At 43.3% G+C, this 18,647-nt stretch overlaps 2 protein-coding genes across 4 annotated transcripts; both read left to right on the plus strand.

The window, feature by feature from the left end:
- The first annotated feature begins 1,246 nt into the window (after positions 1-1,246).
- On the plus strand, positions 1,247-5,914 carry LOC117768882 (tubulin beta-4B chain-like). The gene is made up of 5 exons (XM_034597365.1): positions 1,247-1,507; positions 3,555-3,663; positions 3,744-3,854; positions 4,401-4,645; positions 4,729-5,914. The coding sequence occupies exons 1-5, from the start codon at positions 1,451-1,453 to the stop codon at positions 5,539-5,541; spliced, it is 1,335 nt and encodes a 444-aa protein (XP_034453256.1). The 5' UTR covers positions 1,247-1,450; the 3' UTR covers positions 5,542-5,914.
- Positions 5,915-7,181: 1,267 nt separating this feature from the next.
- Positions 7,182-18,127, plus strand: si:dkey-76b14.2 (DENN domain-containing protein 1B). Of its 3 annotated transcripts, none has more exons than XM_034597043.1 (23): positions 7,182-7,344; positions 7,865-7,929; positions 8,482-8,525; positions 9,451-9,500; positions 9,588-9,707; positions 9,799-9,868; positions 9,961-10,041; positions 10,121-10,186; positions 11,689-11,742; positions 11,855-11,965; positions 12,992-13,092; positions 13,167-13,212; positions 13,319-13,417; positions 14,076-14,201; positions 14,530-14,631; positions 14,921-15,011; positions 15,095-15,135; positions 15,237-15,287; positions 15,385-15,432; positions 15,537-15,644; positions 15,880-15,962; positions 16,604-16,817; positions 16,909-18,127. In XM_034597043.1, exons 1-23 carry the CDS (start codon positions 7,328-7,330, stop codon positions 17,902-17,904), a joined length of 2,784 nt encoding a protein of 927 aa, XP_034452934.1. In that variant the 5' UTR covers positions 7,182-7,327; the 3' UTR covers positions 17,905-18,127. The 3 variants fall into 3 exon arrangements, with proteins under 3 accessions (XP_034452934.1, XP_034452925.1, XP_034452943.1); XM_034597034.1 differs by having other exon boundaries at positions 7,183-7,344; positions 13,316-13,417; XM_034597052.1 differs by lacking the exon at positions 10,121-10,186 and having other exon boundaries at positions 7,183-7,344; positions 13,316-13,417.
- The last annotated feature ends 520 nt before the right edge of the window (positions 18,128-18,647 follow it).

Here is an 18,647-nt window from a genome sequence, read left to right on the forward strand (position 1 = left end):
GTGCGCACAGCATTATAAACCACATCTATGCATGTTCATTGCTCACTGGGTTCATGTAGAAATACACTAAATAATGTGCACACTGATGCAAACCCCATTTACCAGTGTTAAAGTTTTTGCACCCGCTGCCTCAGACAGCGCTGGGCATCTGGGTGGCAGCTGCAGCAGAGGGCACATCAGGGTGAGCTCAGGTCAGGTCAAAACCCCAAAACCCATCATGTGACTGACGGCATCCAGGTCAGTTTATTTATAGTTAAATTATTATTAATTGTTAAATGCTGTTCATGAAGGGCCATGGGCAGGATTTCACACACACACACACTAAAAAGGAAAACATGCCTCTGACAAAAGGGCACTTTTGGGCATCAGGGGCAAAGGGGCGGGTTCAGGGCGGGTCCAGCCCCCCCCTGCACGTGCATGGTGCACAGGGGAGGCAGGGGTAATTGGACAAATGAGGAACAGGTGGAGACAATCACAAGGGCGGGAAACAGGACAAAGACAGGAAGTCAAGTCGGAAACACGCAAGGAGAAAAAAAACTACAAAATAAAACAGGAAACAGAACTCACGGAGAAACATAAATCCAAACACAAGGAAAAAACAGGTTCAGGCAAAAACAAGCAAAGAATCTATAATCTAAACTAAAGCACTCCTTATTCAGGAGGCAATGTCCAGAGTAATAAGTGCAGAGTCATGACACATATTCTACTATTACTGTCATTACAATTGTCATTGTTGCTGCTCCCTTCATCTCTGTCACACATTCTCTTTAGTAAAAATACTGTAAACATTGATACACCTCTCCAGTCTTTTCTCATGAATGTTTTATTATTTTATTGACGTGCTCTGTTACACAGCATTTATTTCACTCCTCTCCGCCCTGGTAGAGGGATCCGTCGCTTTCTGGTCTCTATAATGTTTTTGCTAGGATTTGCTCCTTCCTGTTTAGATTTGAGTGATTGGAATGACTGGCACTACTCCCATCCAGACACACATTACTGTATTCATATGCATTTATAGAACAGCATCCATGTTGATGTGTGCTGACAGTGGATCGGTAGTCATGGCGCAGGTCTGTGAGTTAAGCTGTGGGTTGGTTTATTTCTCATCCCTCTCAGCAGTGCCAGGCCCACAGCCACCGGTCCTGCAGGCACACGCTCAGACACGGGCTGATTCACCGGCTGGGGCCGGATCCCGTTGCCATGGCGATGACGTCATGCTGCAGCACCGGGAAGGAGGGCGCATGCGCAGTAGGAGTGGGAGGAGCAAGGTGACTAGAAAACTGCGTAGGCTTATAGCACAGCCACAGCTCCTGCGCCATTCAACCCGGGAGAGTCCACCGAAGCAGAAGCACCCAACACCGACACCCAGCAGCCAGCATCCAGCCAGCAGCACCGGAGACGGTACCAGCTTCTTCTTCATAGACAGAGCCACCACCACCGCACCGACAACATGCGTGAGATCCTGCACCTGCAGGCCGGACAGTGCGGGAACCAGATTGGAGCAAAGGTAGGAAATCCCGCTAGCACGCAGCCGCCCGGGCCCTTGTCGACCTGATAACCGCTTTATTTGACTGGACTCGAGTGTATTCTGCCCCGCCACGACGCCATGTCTCCCCACCCGAGCCAGTAAGCCCCGTCACGACGCCATGTCTCCCCACTGGAGACAATAACCCCCGTCACGACGCTATTTCTCCCTACACGAGGCGGTTAGCCCCGTTATGGCGCTATTTCTCCCGCCGGGGCGGTTAGCCCCGTCACGACGCCATTTTTCCCCACCCGAGCCATTAAGCCCCGTCACGACGCCATTTCTCCCCACCCGAGCCATTAAGCCCAGTCACGACGCCATTTCTCCCCACATCAGACAGTAAATAGGTCAGCGAGGAGGGGAGGGTCGTGGTGCTCAAAGCGACTCTTAGGAGTATGGGCGGTGGCCGGCAGAGATGTCCCCGCCGGGTTTCACACGAGGCGCGTCAACTTAGCACCGTCGCTGAGAGACAGAGGGGCGAAGAAACAAGATTCATGTTTCACCCTGAAACCAGACAATCCAACGAATGATGTGTGTGTGTGTGTGTGTGTGAGATGGAGGGTGGTGTGATCGAGGTGTGGCTCGCAATTCACCAGAACGCCTACAGGCGCACCACCCCCCACCCCCCACCACTCACACACACACACACACTCTCCCCTACCCGCATTGGATCATATGAAATGAAATCCGTAATTGGGTCAAACGCAGATGTTTATCCCCATCTCTGCATGACGCAGTATGACTGGCATCAGCCTCAGTGCAGGGATCCGTCGAGTAAAGATGAATTTGAGGTAGATTAATTTATATTCAGATATCATTCTAGGGCGGCAACCAACAAGAATTTATTTAATCCAATCAGTCTTTTCAATCGTTAATAATGTGTCTGTAAGATAGAGAAATACACACTTTAATCAATAAATCATTTGTAAAGACCATGATCACAAATGCATCTTAGGTTTTAACAATCTGCACTGCAAAAACCCCAAAGAGCCACAAGTGAGGGATCCCCCCCCAGGGCGGAGAGAAGCTGGTATCATGAATTGGTTCTTATAATATTATTCTATCATTTGGGTTCTGTTCATTTTAGGTGAAACATAATAGTATTTGGGCAGTAAAGCAATCTCATCTATAGCAATATCACAAAAAAATCAATATATCAATAAAATGCTTATATAAAATAATTGCTATGCAATTCAAAGGACAACATTTGTCCATGAGGGGGAACAGGGACCAACCTCCACTGACCAGGAGTGGTCAGTGGAGGTTGGCTACAGGGGTATTCGTGTAACACCAACCATCAGGTTGCTGAAAGATCTGGGGATCCTCAGACAAGTCCTGCGTCAGACCATAAAAGAAACATCGCACACTGCAGAGCGCTGCAGCCAATGACTATTGATCAGGATGAAAGATCCCAACTGGGCCCCGAGATGCTATGGACACCAACTTCTGATCATCCTTTGGTGGGCCGGCCTTAGAAGAGGGTGTCTTGTGATTAAAAGGTCGGACACACCTGATGACACTAAGATGCACAACTGAAGATGTGTCACTAACATCCTATTACATTAACTGATTAGTGCGGCAGGACGTTTATATGTATCCATCTTGTCCTATGTTGAAGAATGGGAAAGTGTTTAGTTTAAAAAGGCATAATGTCTCATCTACTGAGCCGGCCACATGGCTTTCATAGTACTGCCATACAAGCCAGTGGTCAGATTAGCCTTAGTGTATTTAAGTTCAGCCTGTATCTTTGATTACAAGCCCAAAACACTTGATGGCGCTAAAGTGCGCAGTTACGTCCCTAACATCTACTACTCGGTAACCTAAATTGTGCAAAAGACCTTCAAATGTACAAGGGATATTCAACATCTCGTCCTATATTCTAAAACATCACGGTGATGCTGCTGTAGCTAAACATCTGCACCAGGTTGTAAAGTCTATCAGCTCCTGTGCTCACTCAATATTTAACTTCACACTATTGTCAGGGATTTTACCTACTGGTCTCTAATCTCACCCACCAATCTGTCTGCAGTTCTGGGAGGTGATCAGTGATGAGCACGGTATCGACCCAACAGGCAGTTATCATGGAGACAGCGACCTGCAGCTGGACAGAATAAATGTCTACTACAATGAGGCTTCAGGTAAAGACAGAACCACACACATACTAATTTGTTATGTCTTTTCTCTGCAATAGTTCTGACCCATGCTTGTTTTGTTCAAGGTGGGAAATACGTCCCGAGGGCCATCTTGGTGGATCTGGAGCCAGGCACCATGGACTCTGTCCGCTCCGGCCCCTTTGGCCAGCTCTTCAGACCAGACAACTTTGTCTTCGGTACAGTCACACATGCACATTTAGTCACTCATTACACAAGCAGAATAAGGTCATATAAATTATCAGCATTTTAATGAGAATTGCTGCAGTCTAAATTGCAAAGTAAAACAGTTTCAGAGTTGAAAGGACAAACTAAGACAGTAGTGATAAATGAGGCTGAATATTCAATTAAGTTTAATTTTTATTTCGCCAAATAACAACATACATTATCACAAGGTACTTTTACATAGCAAGACCTTAAAAATTATAGAGAAACTCACAACGAGCAAACACTTTTTACAGGAAGAAACCTTTTGATTCTATGTGGGTGACCATCTGGTTCGACCAGTTTGGAGTGAGCAGAGAAAAAAGGAGAGGTGGGTGGAAAAGGAGACGGGAGAGAGGGGAAAAAAGAGAGACCGACCATGAACAGTTGTGTAGCCGTCGTATTTAAGCTCTATCGGACTGGTTGTCATATGAAAATTGTATTAGTAATACTTGTAGATTTAATGATGTTAATTATATGAATATTCAACGGAAAGATTGTAATGAGTCCTTTCCCTCCAGGCCAGAGTGGAGCAGGTAACAACTGGGCCAAGGGTCACTACACAGAGGGAGCTGAGCTCGTGGACTCTGTCATGGACGTAGTGAGGAAGGAGGCTGAGAGCTGCGACTGCCTCCAGGGTTTCCAGCTCACACACTCCCTGGGCGGTGGCACCGGCTCCGGCATGGGAACGCTGCTAATCAGCAAGATCCGCGAGGAGTACCCTGATCGTATCATGAACACCTTCAGCGTGGTGCCCTCTCCTAAGGTACAGAGATTATGTCCAAATTCTTTTTGTTTGTACGTTTTCTGGCTCTTCAGCGCCCTGACCTCTGCGTGTTCTATCTCTAGGTGTCAGACACAGTGGTGGAGCCCTACAACGCCACCCTGTCTGTCCACCAGCTGGTTGAGAACACAGATGAGACTTACTGCATCGACAACGAGGCCCTGTACGACATCTGCTTCCGCACTCTCAAACTCACCACACCCACTTACGGAGACCTCAACCACCTGGTCTCTGCCACCATGAGCGGCGTGACAACATGCCTGCGTTTCCCCGGCCAGCTCAACGCCGACCTCCGTAAATTGGCCGTCAACATGGTGCCCTTTCCCCGTCTGCACTTCTTCATGCCCGGCTTTGCCCCCCTGACCAGCCGCGGCAGCCAGCAGTACAGAGCCCTCTCTGTGCCCGAACTCACTCAGCAGATGTTTGACGCCAAGAACATGATGGCTGCCTGCGACCCACGCCACGGCCGCTACCTGACAGTGGCCGCCATCTTCCGTGGGCGCATGTCGATGAAGGAGGTGGACGAGCAGATGCTGAATGTGCAGAACAAGAACAGCAGCTACTTTGTGGAATGGATCCCCAACAACGTCAAGACAGCCGTGTGCGACATCCCTCCACGTGGGCTCAAGATGGCTGCCACCTTCATCGGCAACAGCACGGCCATCCAGGAGCTGTTCAAGCGCATCTCCGAGCAGTTCACCGCCATGTTCCGCAGAAAGGCCTTCCTCCACTGGTACACCGGCGAGGGCATGGATGAGATGGAGTTCACTGAGGCAGAGAGCAACATGAACGACCTGGTGTCCGAGTACCAGCAGTACCAGGACGCCACGGCCGAGGAGGGCGAGTTCGAGGAGGAGGGAGAGGAAGAGGTGGCCTGAGGCTGAATCACTCATTTCTCCACTGCACTCGTCACAACTCCATCCATTCTTCCCCTGACTTCAGCCCTACTCTGCTCTCTACTCTTTATTTTTACAGTCCACTCATTCCCTTGCTCCCTTCCCTGTGTTTTCTTTTCTTTCCTCTCTTCCTCTCTCCACCTTGAGTAGGATTTACAACACCAAGCTGACCCTCCCATCTTAGTTCTCATGTAGAGGTAGCTAACACAGTTGTGCTTGTGCTCTTTGTTCTGTAGCCTTCTGGTGATGCTCATTTATCACCCAGCAGTTCCATCAATAAAACCGTTCAACTCACCTATATCTGAGCAATTGTCTAATTTGCCATTGATTGAAATAAACTTGTTGTGAAAAATTATTTTGTGTTTGATGCATAACAATTTTTTATTCTTTTTAAAATGATGTGCTAATATAGGAGATTGTTTCAATTTATATTGGTAAGTAAAGCTCACTCTCTGATCTATATCCCCAAAAATATATTTCTGTAGATTAAACAATTATTGAACTAAACCGAATCGACCAAGGAGAGAATCAGTGACTTTTTTCAGGTTTTCCTTGTCATGTCAGCATGAAACCAAAATGGAGACCAGTATTGTCCACAGATTAGGTAATGTTGCTTGATCGCCACAAGGGGGCAGTGAGATCTGGCAGTTTGGTTCCTCTGGGCAGGATATGCACACTGTTGCCTCTTCCGCTATGAAACCAGTATCGGCACATGTTCTGATTTGATAGAAGTACTTACCCAGCCGGTTTTCTTGAAAGATAACTAGACACCATCATTAAAGGAGAAATAGTCCTGTGGTCAATACTGGTTTATACACAGTGGTGGAGGGAGTACTCAAGCATTTAACTTAAGTAAAAGTACAAACAAGACAAATGTTCAAAAGTATCTACTTTTCAACCAGTGAAAAAGAAAGCGCTTTTAAATATACTTGTATTAGAATTAAAAGTACCACATCAACTTTCCAACTTGAGTAAAAGTGATTAATTGGGTTCTTGCTTTTAAATATAATTAAATTATTAAAAGTCAATGTACTTGCAGGGAGTAGCCTATTCCCTTCATTATGGAGTCTTGGCCTACATTGGAACAATTCTCATGTTATTTATTCATTTCAAAATATAAAAAACTGTAAAATTGTGTTGGAGTAGAAAGTAGATATTTGCTGATATATGTATTGGAGTACAAGTAAAAAATACTTGAAAATAAATCTACTTAAATAAGGTACAGATAAATGAAAAATATATTTAAGTACAGTAAGGAAGTAAATGTACGTCGTTGCATCCCACAACATAGATCAACCCTCAAACAAAATAACAAACAGCTTCAATGTTGTTGGCACATTACAAAATCATGGAGATCTAATGGGTTTAATAATGGCCATTCCACTTTATATAATAGATTAGCTTTTAAAAGTTGTAGTATGGAAATGAAAAATGAAATCACAGGAAGACAGTGATATTTCTTAATGCAAAAATGTTATTCTACAAATTGGACATTCCAGCTGCTGCTCATGCAGATACATACAACTTAAACTTTCCAATAAGTAAAGGCTGAGCAATGGAGAGGTAAGAAGAGGTGGTGTACAACAGACGTCACACATACATTGACAACACACATGAGATAAATCAGGAAGTGTTGGGTCACTCTGTCGCTGTTTGTGCAGACTGCTGTTTCTGCTGTGCTCTATCTTCATATACACCACATCAGGGTGGACGACTTATCTCTCTGCCCCCCTGGACTAACACATGGACACGAGCACATTCGGACAGCATGGGCTCCAGACTGAAGTAAGTTTTATCGAGTAATTTTCTTCTTCTACTTTCATCATCATCATCACTCTGTTCTTGTGGTTTTCATTACTTCCTCTCGCAACTGCACAGGAAGTTTCCTGCAGCAGCCCCGAATCACTTATAATACATTTCATGTTGAACCAGTTTTTGATCAAAACCCACAAGAACTGGGCTGTTTAATAATACATATATAGTTGTATAATGAACATTGTGCTCTCTCTCTTTCTCTCTATTATTATACTATCTGAAATTTTTAGATCTTTATTGTTAATACTTTGTAGAGTTTTGCTCTTATATTTTCACATCTTGTTTTGTGTGCTATGTGCCCGATACCTTTATTACATTACATTATTACATTACCTTCATCTATCTATCTATCTATCTATCTATCTATCTATCTATCTATCTATCTACCTACCTACCTACCTATCTATCTATCTATCTATCTATCTATATGAATATTTTGATGGGTAATACACTTTATAAACTTCTCTAACGTCTATCTCTTTGCTGTCAGACAAAACCCTGAGCAAACCTTCTACTGGTTCTTTGAAGCAACTTGTCCTGTCGCCAGAGACAAAGGTGAGGCCCCTGTCCCCATTCCCTGCAGTGCCAGGTTAGACGGGGGAGTGACCTACATGAGCGTAGTGATTTGTCAGTCAATGAGAAGTTGATACAAACTTGTTCCTGAAACACTTTCCTCTGACTCTGCTCGTCATCTTCTTGTCATTTTCCTGCCTGGCACACGGCACGACTGTTAAACACCCTCTGAGATTGGCTCCAAAAAACAAAAAAGCACCTCTAGATCATTTCTGTGTAGTGAAACAGTAAAATGTTAAGACTTAGTGTGTGGTGTTTCTGTAGAGCTGAGAGTTGCCTGTGCTTCCTGTCATGTGATCAGTCAAACCACACAGCCTGCTGTCTAGCCATATTTGAAACAGATGAGAACATGTTGTGGTTATGTGAAGGACTTAGCAACTAACGAACGGGATGAAGGGGTTCAAACATTCTTTGATTGCCATGCGACAGTTATTGAATTTGGCCATTTGTGATCATTTACCACAGATACTTTATTTTCTTTCTGCCTCTGTAAAACTGGGCGAAGATGTTTATTCATTTCTTTGACTGTTACAGATCCTGATGTGCTGTTTCAGTTTCCAGATGACTTCAGCGATGAGGTAGTCGCTCATGTCTCCTGCCCCTGTAACAATATATTTGTGGATATAATGTCAGATCATAAACTAGAATGACACTCAGTAGAGTAGAGTCCACCATAGATATCAGTTCCCTTAATATGCCTGTTTTTTTCCGATCAATATTCATAAAATATTCCCTTTGAAATTAGTGAAAATGACAAAAAACACCCCAAAGTTTCACAATATTATCCACGCCCGTGTTTGGATCCATAGCTAAATGTGGTGGTTTGTTCTTGGGCCCATATCCCATCCTTCCACCAAGTTTCAATGAAATCAGTAGATTTTGCATAACCTGACAAACAGACCCACAAACAGACAAACAGCAATGAAAACATTAACCTTTTTGGTGGAAGTTATGACCCTCGCAGCTTGTTTTTAGCTTCATTAGCAGCTTGGTCCTATAGATTGTAATGTCAATTGGTTTGTCCATTCACCACTTTGGTGCAGATTATAATATCTCATTAACCTTCTCATGGACTGCCATGATTTTTATCATCAGACAATCATGATACCCAGATTGTTCATATAGCTGCAGGTTCTGCCCCGAACTTTAATTTAGTAAACATATCACATTACCATCAGGCTGAGATGTACTTGTCTTTTTATTTGGATCTGCACCAAATTGCACACAGTCATAAATATCAGTCCCCTAAACATCTCAGACTGTTAATGATCCGGCCCTTGATCCAGATCCAGACCAATATTTAATTGTCGTTTTTGTTAATCTGGCTAAATAACAAACAAACAAATGCAGACAAAAACATATCTCCTTGACAGAGGTCAAATTTGAAATAGCAGCAGGACACTCCAACAAACATCTGCCTCTACAGCCTCACAGATCCACCAGCACGGCCGCATACTCCTGATCGCTTGAGCTGATTTGTTTCTGCTTATTCCTCTCTGCTAGGAGTCCTTTCAGACATTACCTAGATTCTGCTTCCCATATGACATACAGAGGTGAGTATAAACTGGCTGGTTTGCAGCTCACTCCAGCTTCTAGACTGTTTTTGTTTTCCATGTGTCCAACCCTGTTCATCTGCTCAGAGTGAGGGCTGGAGTGGCCGTGCAGCACTTCACTTTCGTTCTCACTGACCTTGAGGGATGCCAACGCTTCGGCTTCTGTCGTCTCGCCAACAGCATGCACACCTGCCTTTGCATACTCAGGTACGTGTGTGTGTGTGTGTGCATGTGTCTGAATGTTAAACCATGACTCTAGCACCTCAATTAAACCCATTTTTCTTCCATTCAAATCCAGTTACCTCCCCTGGTTTGAAGTGTTTTACAAACTTCTCAACAGCTTGGCTGATTACATGACAAAGGGACAGGTGAGTTTCCACAGCTTGTGTCTAATGTTTCTGCTTCTACATTAGTCTTTCATAAGGTATCATTAACGTAACGGACATTGTCTTCTCAACAGACCAATGAGATGAAGGCGCTGCTGGCTGCTCTCTACCAGCAGCCCGTACCACTGGCAGCTGGATCCGTCACTCTGCAGATGGTAAATCTCAAAGGGGTCAAACCTCACAACTTTACTGCTGTTTTCTGTCGGTGGTTAGCGTGTTGTGTTTTTTTCTGAGGGAGAGCAGCTATTGGTCAGCACAGGGGTGTCCCATCCTGTCGGACACCCGGAGGGTCAAGAGGGGGTGAGTCCTGCTGGAGTTCACGTGGTCTGGAACATTTGCTGAGCAGAGACAAACTAACTCCTGCTGGAAAACTTCAGCTGTCTGTGCTTGTTGACTAAACCTGATGTGTGCCGACTAAAACCTTGTCTCTCAGCCCTCGAATCAATCAAACTTAACACCATTAACATCTTAAATTTAGTCAGTTATCTGTATGTATTCATAACCCGTGACCCTACTGACCTCATCCCCAAAATCCTTTGTCTTACGAGTAATGCCTCAAATGTACAGCTGAGTGTATTTTGTGGATTTTTGCATTTCATTCCAAAATGGAAAATCCTCCGTTTGAAAGATTCATAAACTAAAACAATTCCCTGGTACAACAATATAGACAATACTATTCAAGTTCTAACCCATTTTTCAGATTTTATTCCTAATTGATTTTGCAATACCCCATGGTTAGCATAGTAGCAGCAAATAAAATGTAGTACTATTGATTCAAGAACTGCAGTTTGCATTAGTGGGAACTTAAAGCAACACTATGCAACACCTTAAAATAGCAGCTTCTAAATTAGATTGATTGTTCACAGACTTGGAATTGTGAGAATGGAGCCACTTTCATTCCCACTCTTCACCCTCAAAGTCTGTTCTTGCTCTGTGTAACTTTGGTGAGTGGGTACGATTTCCGATTAGAATTGTTTAACCGACTGATTGTCGCAAAAATTATATTGTCAGAATAACATCCAGTAAATTCACGAGTGAAGCCAAACTGTAGATCGGTTAAAAGGGCGTCAAAGGAGTAATTAAGACCAGCATTTATCTGCCATACTCCTCGAGTAAACTTTTAAAATACAAAGAATTCTTTACAGAGTTTGGTGTGTTTGTTTAAGCAACAGCTCCTCTGATTCAGGAAGCCAGGGATTATGAGAAATACTCTCTGTTTCGTTTTGTTTCAGTTCAGTAAGTGGGTTTACGCTCTCAGAGTCACTATACACATTCAGAGCTCCAGTCAAGAGATTGATGGGCTTTGTTTTTTCCTCTCCATTAAAACCACTTAATCGCTACAAATCTAGCCCAACAGAATTAGTCACCACGTCTGGCTGCAGAGGGCGCTGCTGCTCATTAAAAGTCGGAAAAAAGAGTTGCTTTAATTCAGTGTTGTTTCAAAGTGAAGACAAAGTTTAATCCAGCACAGGAATGGATGAGTACCCCATTAATGATGAAAACCTGTGTAAACACATTGAAGGACAATAGCAGGGGTTTGATTTACTGAAGGTCTTACAGATTATAACTTTAAGGTTGTGTTACATAAAAACACCACCGTTTTTACATAACAATATTTGACGCAAAAAACAACAACAATAAAGGACGCGGAATTTTGGAATGAAACTCCAAAGTCTGATCCTGTAACCTTTGATGCTCACTTGTCTGAATGATGCTGAAAATACTAATCCAGCAAAAAAAAGATGTTTCATTTAAGTTACACAGGTTTATTAACATTTGTCTGTTTCACTCATTTTGACCAGGTTCCATACTTTATTGCTCCAGACCCCAGAAGTCTCCCTTCCATCCCTGAAAATGTGAGTTTGTCAGATTAAAAAAATCCTTCGTAAAGCAAGAGGGGTTTTGTGCAAAATACTTGCCCATTTAAACTGGTGTGTCTGTGTGTGTGTGTGCGTGTGTGTTTACCAGAGGAACTTAACAGAGCTGATTGTGGCAGTAGATGTGGGGAACCTGCTCCAGATCTACGCCAGCATGCTGTTTGAGAGACGCATTCTGATCTTTGCCAGCAAACTCAGCACTGTAAGACTCACATTATTCATTCTACTATTTTTATCATATTGTGTTTGCCTCTGTGTTCACTCTCTGGAAACGCACTACCCTTTTTTTGAAACCATACTTGACATAATGTCTAAGCATAACTGTTCACCCTTCAGCACATTACTAACCTCCAGTGAAGACAGAAACCACTCGAGCTTCTGATGAATGCTGAAACATTGCAATTAGAACTAGAATGGCATCTAGAGTACATACCTCCACCAAGGCCCAACAGTCCTCTTAAATTCAATTCAATTTCAATTCAAGAACTCATAGATCTCAGTCCACTTATAACGAAACTGAAGTCATCATTTTAGGCCACATGTCATTTTGGAGAGGAAATAGCAGAAATAATAAAGCTGTCGCCTGCAGTGAAACTGGGAAAGCGTCTTTTTAAGTTATGCTTTAGTATAAGTTTCACAAATTACAAAATATTTCATCTTTTGGCTTATCAGCACCACACCATCATAAATATCAAGACTTTGAACAGATTGAGCAAGAGACTGTGTCTATTCTGAAAAAAGAACCATGCGGACTTGGAGGAAGTGGCCTCTTTTGTGGAGGAAGAGAAGTTTAATGGTGGTCGACTGCAGAGTTGTAGTTTGTTACATCTGAATGATACTCAAAGGGGTTTCATAGTTTCTCAAAAAACAATGAGATTGGTTATTGAAACTGGGAGACTAAATGAGCGAAACTCCATCAAGCACTGGTTATTTCTTTATTTGGAAATGTATGACTTTTTTGTCATTAAATTATGAATTTATTATCTTAATATTGGGACTTAAATCTTGATATCTCAGATTTGTTTTCTTCTGAAAATGAAATATGGCCCTAATACTCATCATACAAACAAACAATCAAACAGACAAATGGACAGGGGTGAAAACATAAACTCCGTCATTGTGCTACCTTGAAATCACAAACCGGCCAGCATGACATGACCATACGGACATGTGTGTGTGTCCTGTGAGTTGTTATCGTCTAAACCTGCCTTCCATTTTGTCTTTGTAGCTGACATCTTGTGTGCACGCATTCAGCACTGTGTTATACCCCATGTACTGGCAACACATCTTCATACCTATCCTGCCGCCTCACCTACTGGACTACTGCTGGTAAGAATCTGTCCATCTCGTCAGCTTCCTGTGCACTGACCTTGTATTAATACAAGTTTTTCATTTGGTTACAGTGCACCTATGCCTTACCTAATAGGGGTCCACACCAGTCTAGCTGAGGTAAACTGATGAACACTGCTTCAGTCAAATTCCAAACCTTTAAAATTTACCAGCAGGTTTGTGATGAAAATGATTATGAGACGTGTCTGTGTGTGTCTGACAGAAGGTGAGGAGTCGAGGGTTGGAAGAAGTTGTCATTCTAAATGTGGACACAAACACTCTAGAGACGCCCTTTGACGACCTTAAGAGGATACCTTCAGATGTGGTAATAAATTCTCTGTGTGGAGGATTGTGTGCTTTTTTTGTGATTCTGTATGAGTCTCTCTTCGTTTTGTTTGTATCATAAGGGAAATTTGACTGGAAAGTTATTTAAAAGCTATTTTTAGATGATGGTCTGTAGCACAGAACCAGGTGATGCGTGTTAACCGCAGGAACTGAACTTGAAAGTAAAGGTCTATTTTAGACATTCCTGTGCATTTTCTCCATATATGAAGAACGAAGGTGAGGTCAATAAAACCAGTAAAGACACTGTGGTTATTTTGGATATAATCAAACATTGCAGCAGCTGTAGGTTTGGATGTTCGGTAATCTGCCCCAAAACATTCTAACAAAAGCCAAATAGTAAAATCACCTGAGCAAGTACATATTGGGACGTGTAATTGTGGCTCTGGTGACAATACAATAGTACGAGAGTGACTGAAATGATCCCTTGGCCCCAGGGAAAGTTCCTGGGATGGAAGAACTACTGCAGTGTCAGACAAAAGACAAAAGACAAAACGTTTCCTCCCTCTTTCACCTTACACACTCCCTCCTCATCTTCACTTGATGGAAAGTTGCTGTTTTGATCGTGATTAGTTTACAGCAGTAGCACTGTAGGTTCATCCAGATTAATGTCAGAGCTGTGTCGGTGAAACTGTTTCCAGATGTCTGGGCTGAAGCTGTGTTTGAAGCGTCAGGCTGTGTCTCCAGGCTGCGGGGTCTCTCTGGCCTTCCTGAAAGCGCAGGCTCTGCTGTTCGGAGGCTACAGGGACGCACTGCAGACTCACGAGGTCAGTCACTCACTCATTGGGTAATTAATAGATTGCACTTTAAAGGAGACATATTCTGCTTTTCTGTCCATACTACTCCGGAGCTTTAGAGCCACTGAAACAGAGATGTTTGGAAACACTGTTGGCCCTGTTTTAGTTTGAAAACTCCGGTGTAGTCTGGATGATAATGATGACGCAGACACTCAGAACCACTTGGTGATTGGGTGTTTTTGGTCATGACGTTGACTTCGCTTATTCGTCATTCTCACTGAGTAGGTACATTTACAACTCTGCTTCATCGGGTCAGAACAGAAGGCCTCTTTATCTCTCTCTCTGTTCTTCTTTGCAGGAAGGTGAAATATGTTTCAGCGAGAAGATGTTTCTAGATCACAAATCTCACAGCATGAGGCAGTTCCTGCAGAGTGCTGTTCACTTACAGCTCTTCAAAGAGGTAAACCCTGCGCTGCCCTCTGCTGGACAAATACTGCAGTTAAACAGTGAAGAGGAGGTAGTATGGCAGAGAACAGAAGTGAAAGGTTGCAGCCGGTTATAATTAATGTCTCAGGCATCCTTTGATTTTAGATTATTAATATAATGGATTTTTTTCACCTAATCTGTTTGGTTATATCATATCAGACTTAGTACTTCCCCGTGTTTAAAGCCACAGAATTGACTCTAAAATACAGTTTGTTGAAATTATCCTGTCCAGTAAATAATAAATAATATTTGTCTTGTTTTAGTTCATAGACGGCCGCTTGGATATTCTCAACAAGGGAAAGGAACCAGATGACCTCTTTGAGGAAGAGATCCTAAAGTGTGAAGCAACAGCTGGTGTGTGTCTGAATGTGTGCGTGTGTCTCAAATGTTCTATTACTCACTTATCACTTATCCTCTGTATATCTGTTGATCTGCAGGAACAAGCAAATCGTATCAGCAGTTAGTTGGTAATTTAAAGGTAAGTTCTTTTTATCTTTAGTGATACACTTTTGTATTTGGGCATTTTGTTTTCCCAACTTGTTCAAAAGTGCAACACTGCTGCGTTTGCATTCTTGACAGAAAGGAGGAGGAGCGTTAATCCTCAACATGAAGTCCAAAGCACACATGAGGGTGAGTAGAGGTGTTTGTGTTGGGAGGAGTGCAGCAGGAGAATGTTGTGTGCAGCGCCAACACAATTCTCCTCATTATCTGTTTTATTCCCTCCCAGGCCAAAGGTCTCGCCAAGTCTGGTCTGAAAAACCTGCTGCTGCACAAGGTGGGCTCGTGTTTATGTGGGCATGCGCTTTGTTTAGTGCAAATTCTGCCGAAGTTTGCTGTGTCACTTCTTCCTTCCTTCCTGTTTGTGCGTGTGCATTGCAGGCCCACAATGAAGAACACACCCTGCAGAGAGGAGGATCAGTGGCACACCGCCGTGCCCAATCTGACTGCCTGCAGGATCGCCTGCCGATCACACAGCACTTTGGGAAGGTGAGACCTCTCTCAAAACAACCACACGTCCATTTGCACACATCAGCCTCATTCATTTTGAGCTTCTTACTAAATTGGAGATCCCGTCCACATATATTAATGACCCCATCATGCCTGTTCCACTGTCTCCCACTGCTCGTGTTGCCCTGTTTCTTTTGCTTCATTGTGATCCACCCCAACACTTGTCATGTTGTTTGTGGGGATGTTGCTTTGTGTCTATGTCGCCTCTTATCAGCCACGTCCCCGTCGGCCCTTGCTCAGATTCAGGTCCCCCAGAGACCAGGACAACATGAAGGACACAGGAGATACATGGGATGGGTGAGCAGGGTTGCAAAGTAACAAAGTACATTGACCTAAATACTGTACTTTTATTCAGTTTTGGGCATGTACTTTACTGGAGTGTTTAGATTTTTTGCTGGTTTAGTCCAATTAATATCAGAGGGACTTATTAAGAGTTTTACCTTTATTCATTTATCTCACAGCTGTAGTTACAAACTATTCTTTCAAAGTAAGAGCTTGCACACAAACATCTGGCGAGTTTACAAAATGTGATGTATTTTAACAGATTGAGCCGTCCAGGAAAAAGAAAAGAAGTGCTCATTGCTCAATGTGATTTTTTTCTATCTTTATTGAATGAGCAAACACATTTTTCTGTGCTGCTGAACATCTACTAAAAGCTGGCGAAAGAATAAATAAATACTGAGAATAAACCAGACAATCAATAGAAATTCTAAGAAGCTCCTATTCGACCCAACAGTAAAACTGGCTCCATGTAAAGGTAACTAGGATGTACTAGACTGTCAATGGGTTATTGGTACATTTACATACATTTTATATTATATTATATTAAATTATATTTGGATGTACTTAAAGCAAGTGAGTTAAGAGACAGAGAAACAGGGAAACCCAGGTAAAACATGATAATATCCTGTTTGTGTCATCCTGTGTTCTGTTCTTAGAGCTGTGTCCGAGCCTGTGGTTGAGCCTGACTCTGAGCTCCAGAAGGATGAAGACGAGGGGGAAGATACGCTGCTGTGTGACCCGGAGGAGATGGATCTGCTCGGGGAGATTTTTGACACCCTCAGCTCCCGCAGCTACAATGACCGCGGCGTGCTGTATGGCACCCGGAGCCTGGATCTGTTCGGGCCAGACACTCATGATTATATCACAAAGGTAAGAAGAGGAGGAACTCATACACACACACACAGACACACACACACACATAAATACTATAGTCTAACAGGGGCTGTTGCTGTGATTCCAGTTTGGTCGAGTCAACCCCAGCCAGGAGAGCTTGTGTCTGTCCATCAGCGGCAGTGGCAGCCTGCACAGCTGGAATCTGGAAACCACAGAAGAGCTGTCAGACGTGACGGGGGACTCTGACTGGCCGAACCTAGACATTGGGGTACCAGAGGACGAGGAGTCAGAGAGTCTTCTGGCAAGATGTGAAAAAGGGGAAAATAATAGCGGACAGAGGGAGGATGGAGAGAAACAGGAAGAAGTAAAGGTCGTGATAAATGGGAACCCAGGAGGAGAAAAAGAAAACACGTATACATTTAAGGAAGTGAAGTTTGAGGAGAAGAGAAAGAAAGAAGGTGAGGAAATGAGAGAGAGCCTAGGAGAGGAACCAGTGAAAGACAAGCGAGAGGATGAAGGGTTAACAGAAAAGAGGGAGGATGAGAGAAATCGAAGTGACGAGGTAACTGAAGGACACAGAGAAACAGATCAAATACAAAAAGGTATAGCAACAGAAGAGAGAAATGAGAACCAGGACGACAAAGAAAAAGAGGTAACAAGATCTTTAAACACACTTATAAAACTGAATCTCCATGATCGCAACACGGTAGAGGAGCAGCAAGGACAACAGGAGAGAGCCAATCCAGAGAGCACAGCTTCTCCTGGGCCTCAGAGCCTCGCCGCTGACCCTCAACGTCCAGCAGGCCAGAACAAAAGTTGTGAAGAAGCAGTGAATAAATCCGAGCGAGAGTTAAGACAAATCCCCTCTACGCCGAAAGTGCTGTCTGCTGTAGAACGCTTCCAGAGTCAAGGATCCAGCCAGAGCTTTCAGGTGAGGTCCAGCACCAAGGGCTCGGATGAACCTGGGAGACCGGGCAATGTGTTGTGGAGCAAGGAGAACACACAAACCCACCATGTCCTGCCACGTCACTCATCAGAGGAGAACGACTGCCCGGAGGTGCATAAGGAGGAAGACTCCCCTCTCATCAAAGTGTCTGAACTTAAGAAGAGATTTGAAGCTTAAAGGACAACGCTGATTTGTTGTTGGTGTTGACAAGTCATCTGGTTTCCCTGGTTGTTGCTATTGAAGATGTAATTCAGAATTGCCACCCTGCTTCCAACAACCAGAGCAGTTTCAATCTACATTACTTAATTTTTTCTAGACTCATGAGGTCAAAATTTGAAGAAATTCCCTAAAGGCAGACTTGAGACATCATGTTCATTCACCTTTGACCTTAAGGGTCTTTCAAAAAAGAACAGTCAAGCACTTCTTTAGCTAAAACAAAACTAGAGTAAACAGTTCATTTATTGACGTCTATTTTCAGCTGCAGTTACATTATGTGATCGAGTCAAAATAAACTACAGCACCGTGTGGCTCAGGTCAACAAACTCATTCTTGAGGACACAAACTGGTTGTCAAGTGATAAATAGTGAGAATATTTTTTTGTTTATTTGAATCTTGTTTACTTGATGGAAGGACTGGAAGCACGGCTGCAAACAAGAACTAAATGAATGTCTTAACAGTGAGGACAGATTGGTTTACATATCAGCTACAGCTACTATGAGGAATAATTTTTCAGATACACGGGTATGTGAGTATTCTACAACCACGTGTGTGTGTGAGAAAGTCTCCATGAGCTAATGCCCAGAGAAAACGGACAAATGCTGAATTACCTCATGTTTGGTAACTTGTACAGAATAAAGTTAACATTTTGAACAATCGAGCCTCCCCCGGCCTTCAATGCTCCGAGATAATGAAGAGAAAGA

The sequence above is a fragment of the Hippoglossus hippoglossus genome, chromosome 1 (assembly GCF_009819705.1).
Source record: "Hippoglossus hippoglossus isolate fHipHip1 chromosome 1, fHipHip1.pri, whole genome shotgun sequence".
Taxonomy (NCBI): Eukaryota; Metazoa; Chordata; class Actinopteri; order Pleuronectiformes; family Pleuronectidae; genus Hippoglossus; species Hippoglossus hippoglossus.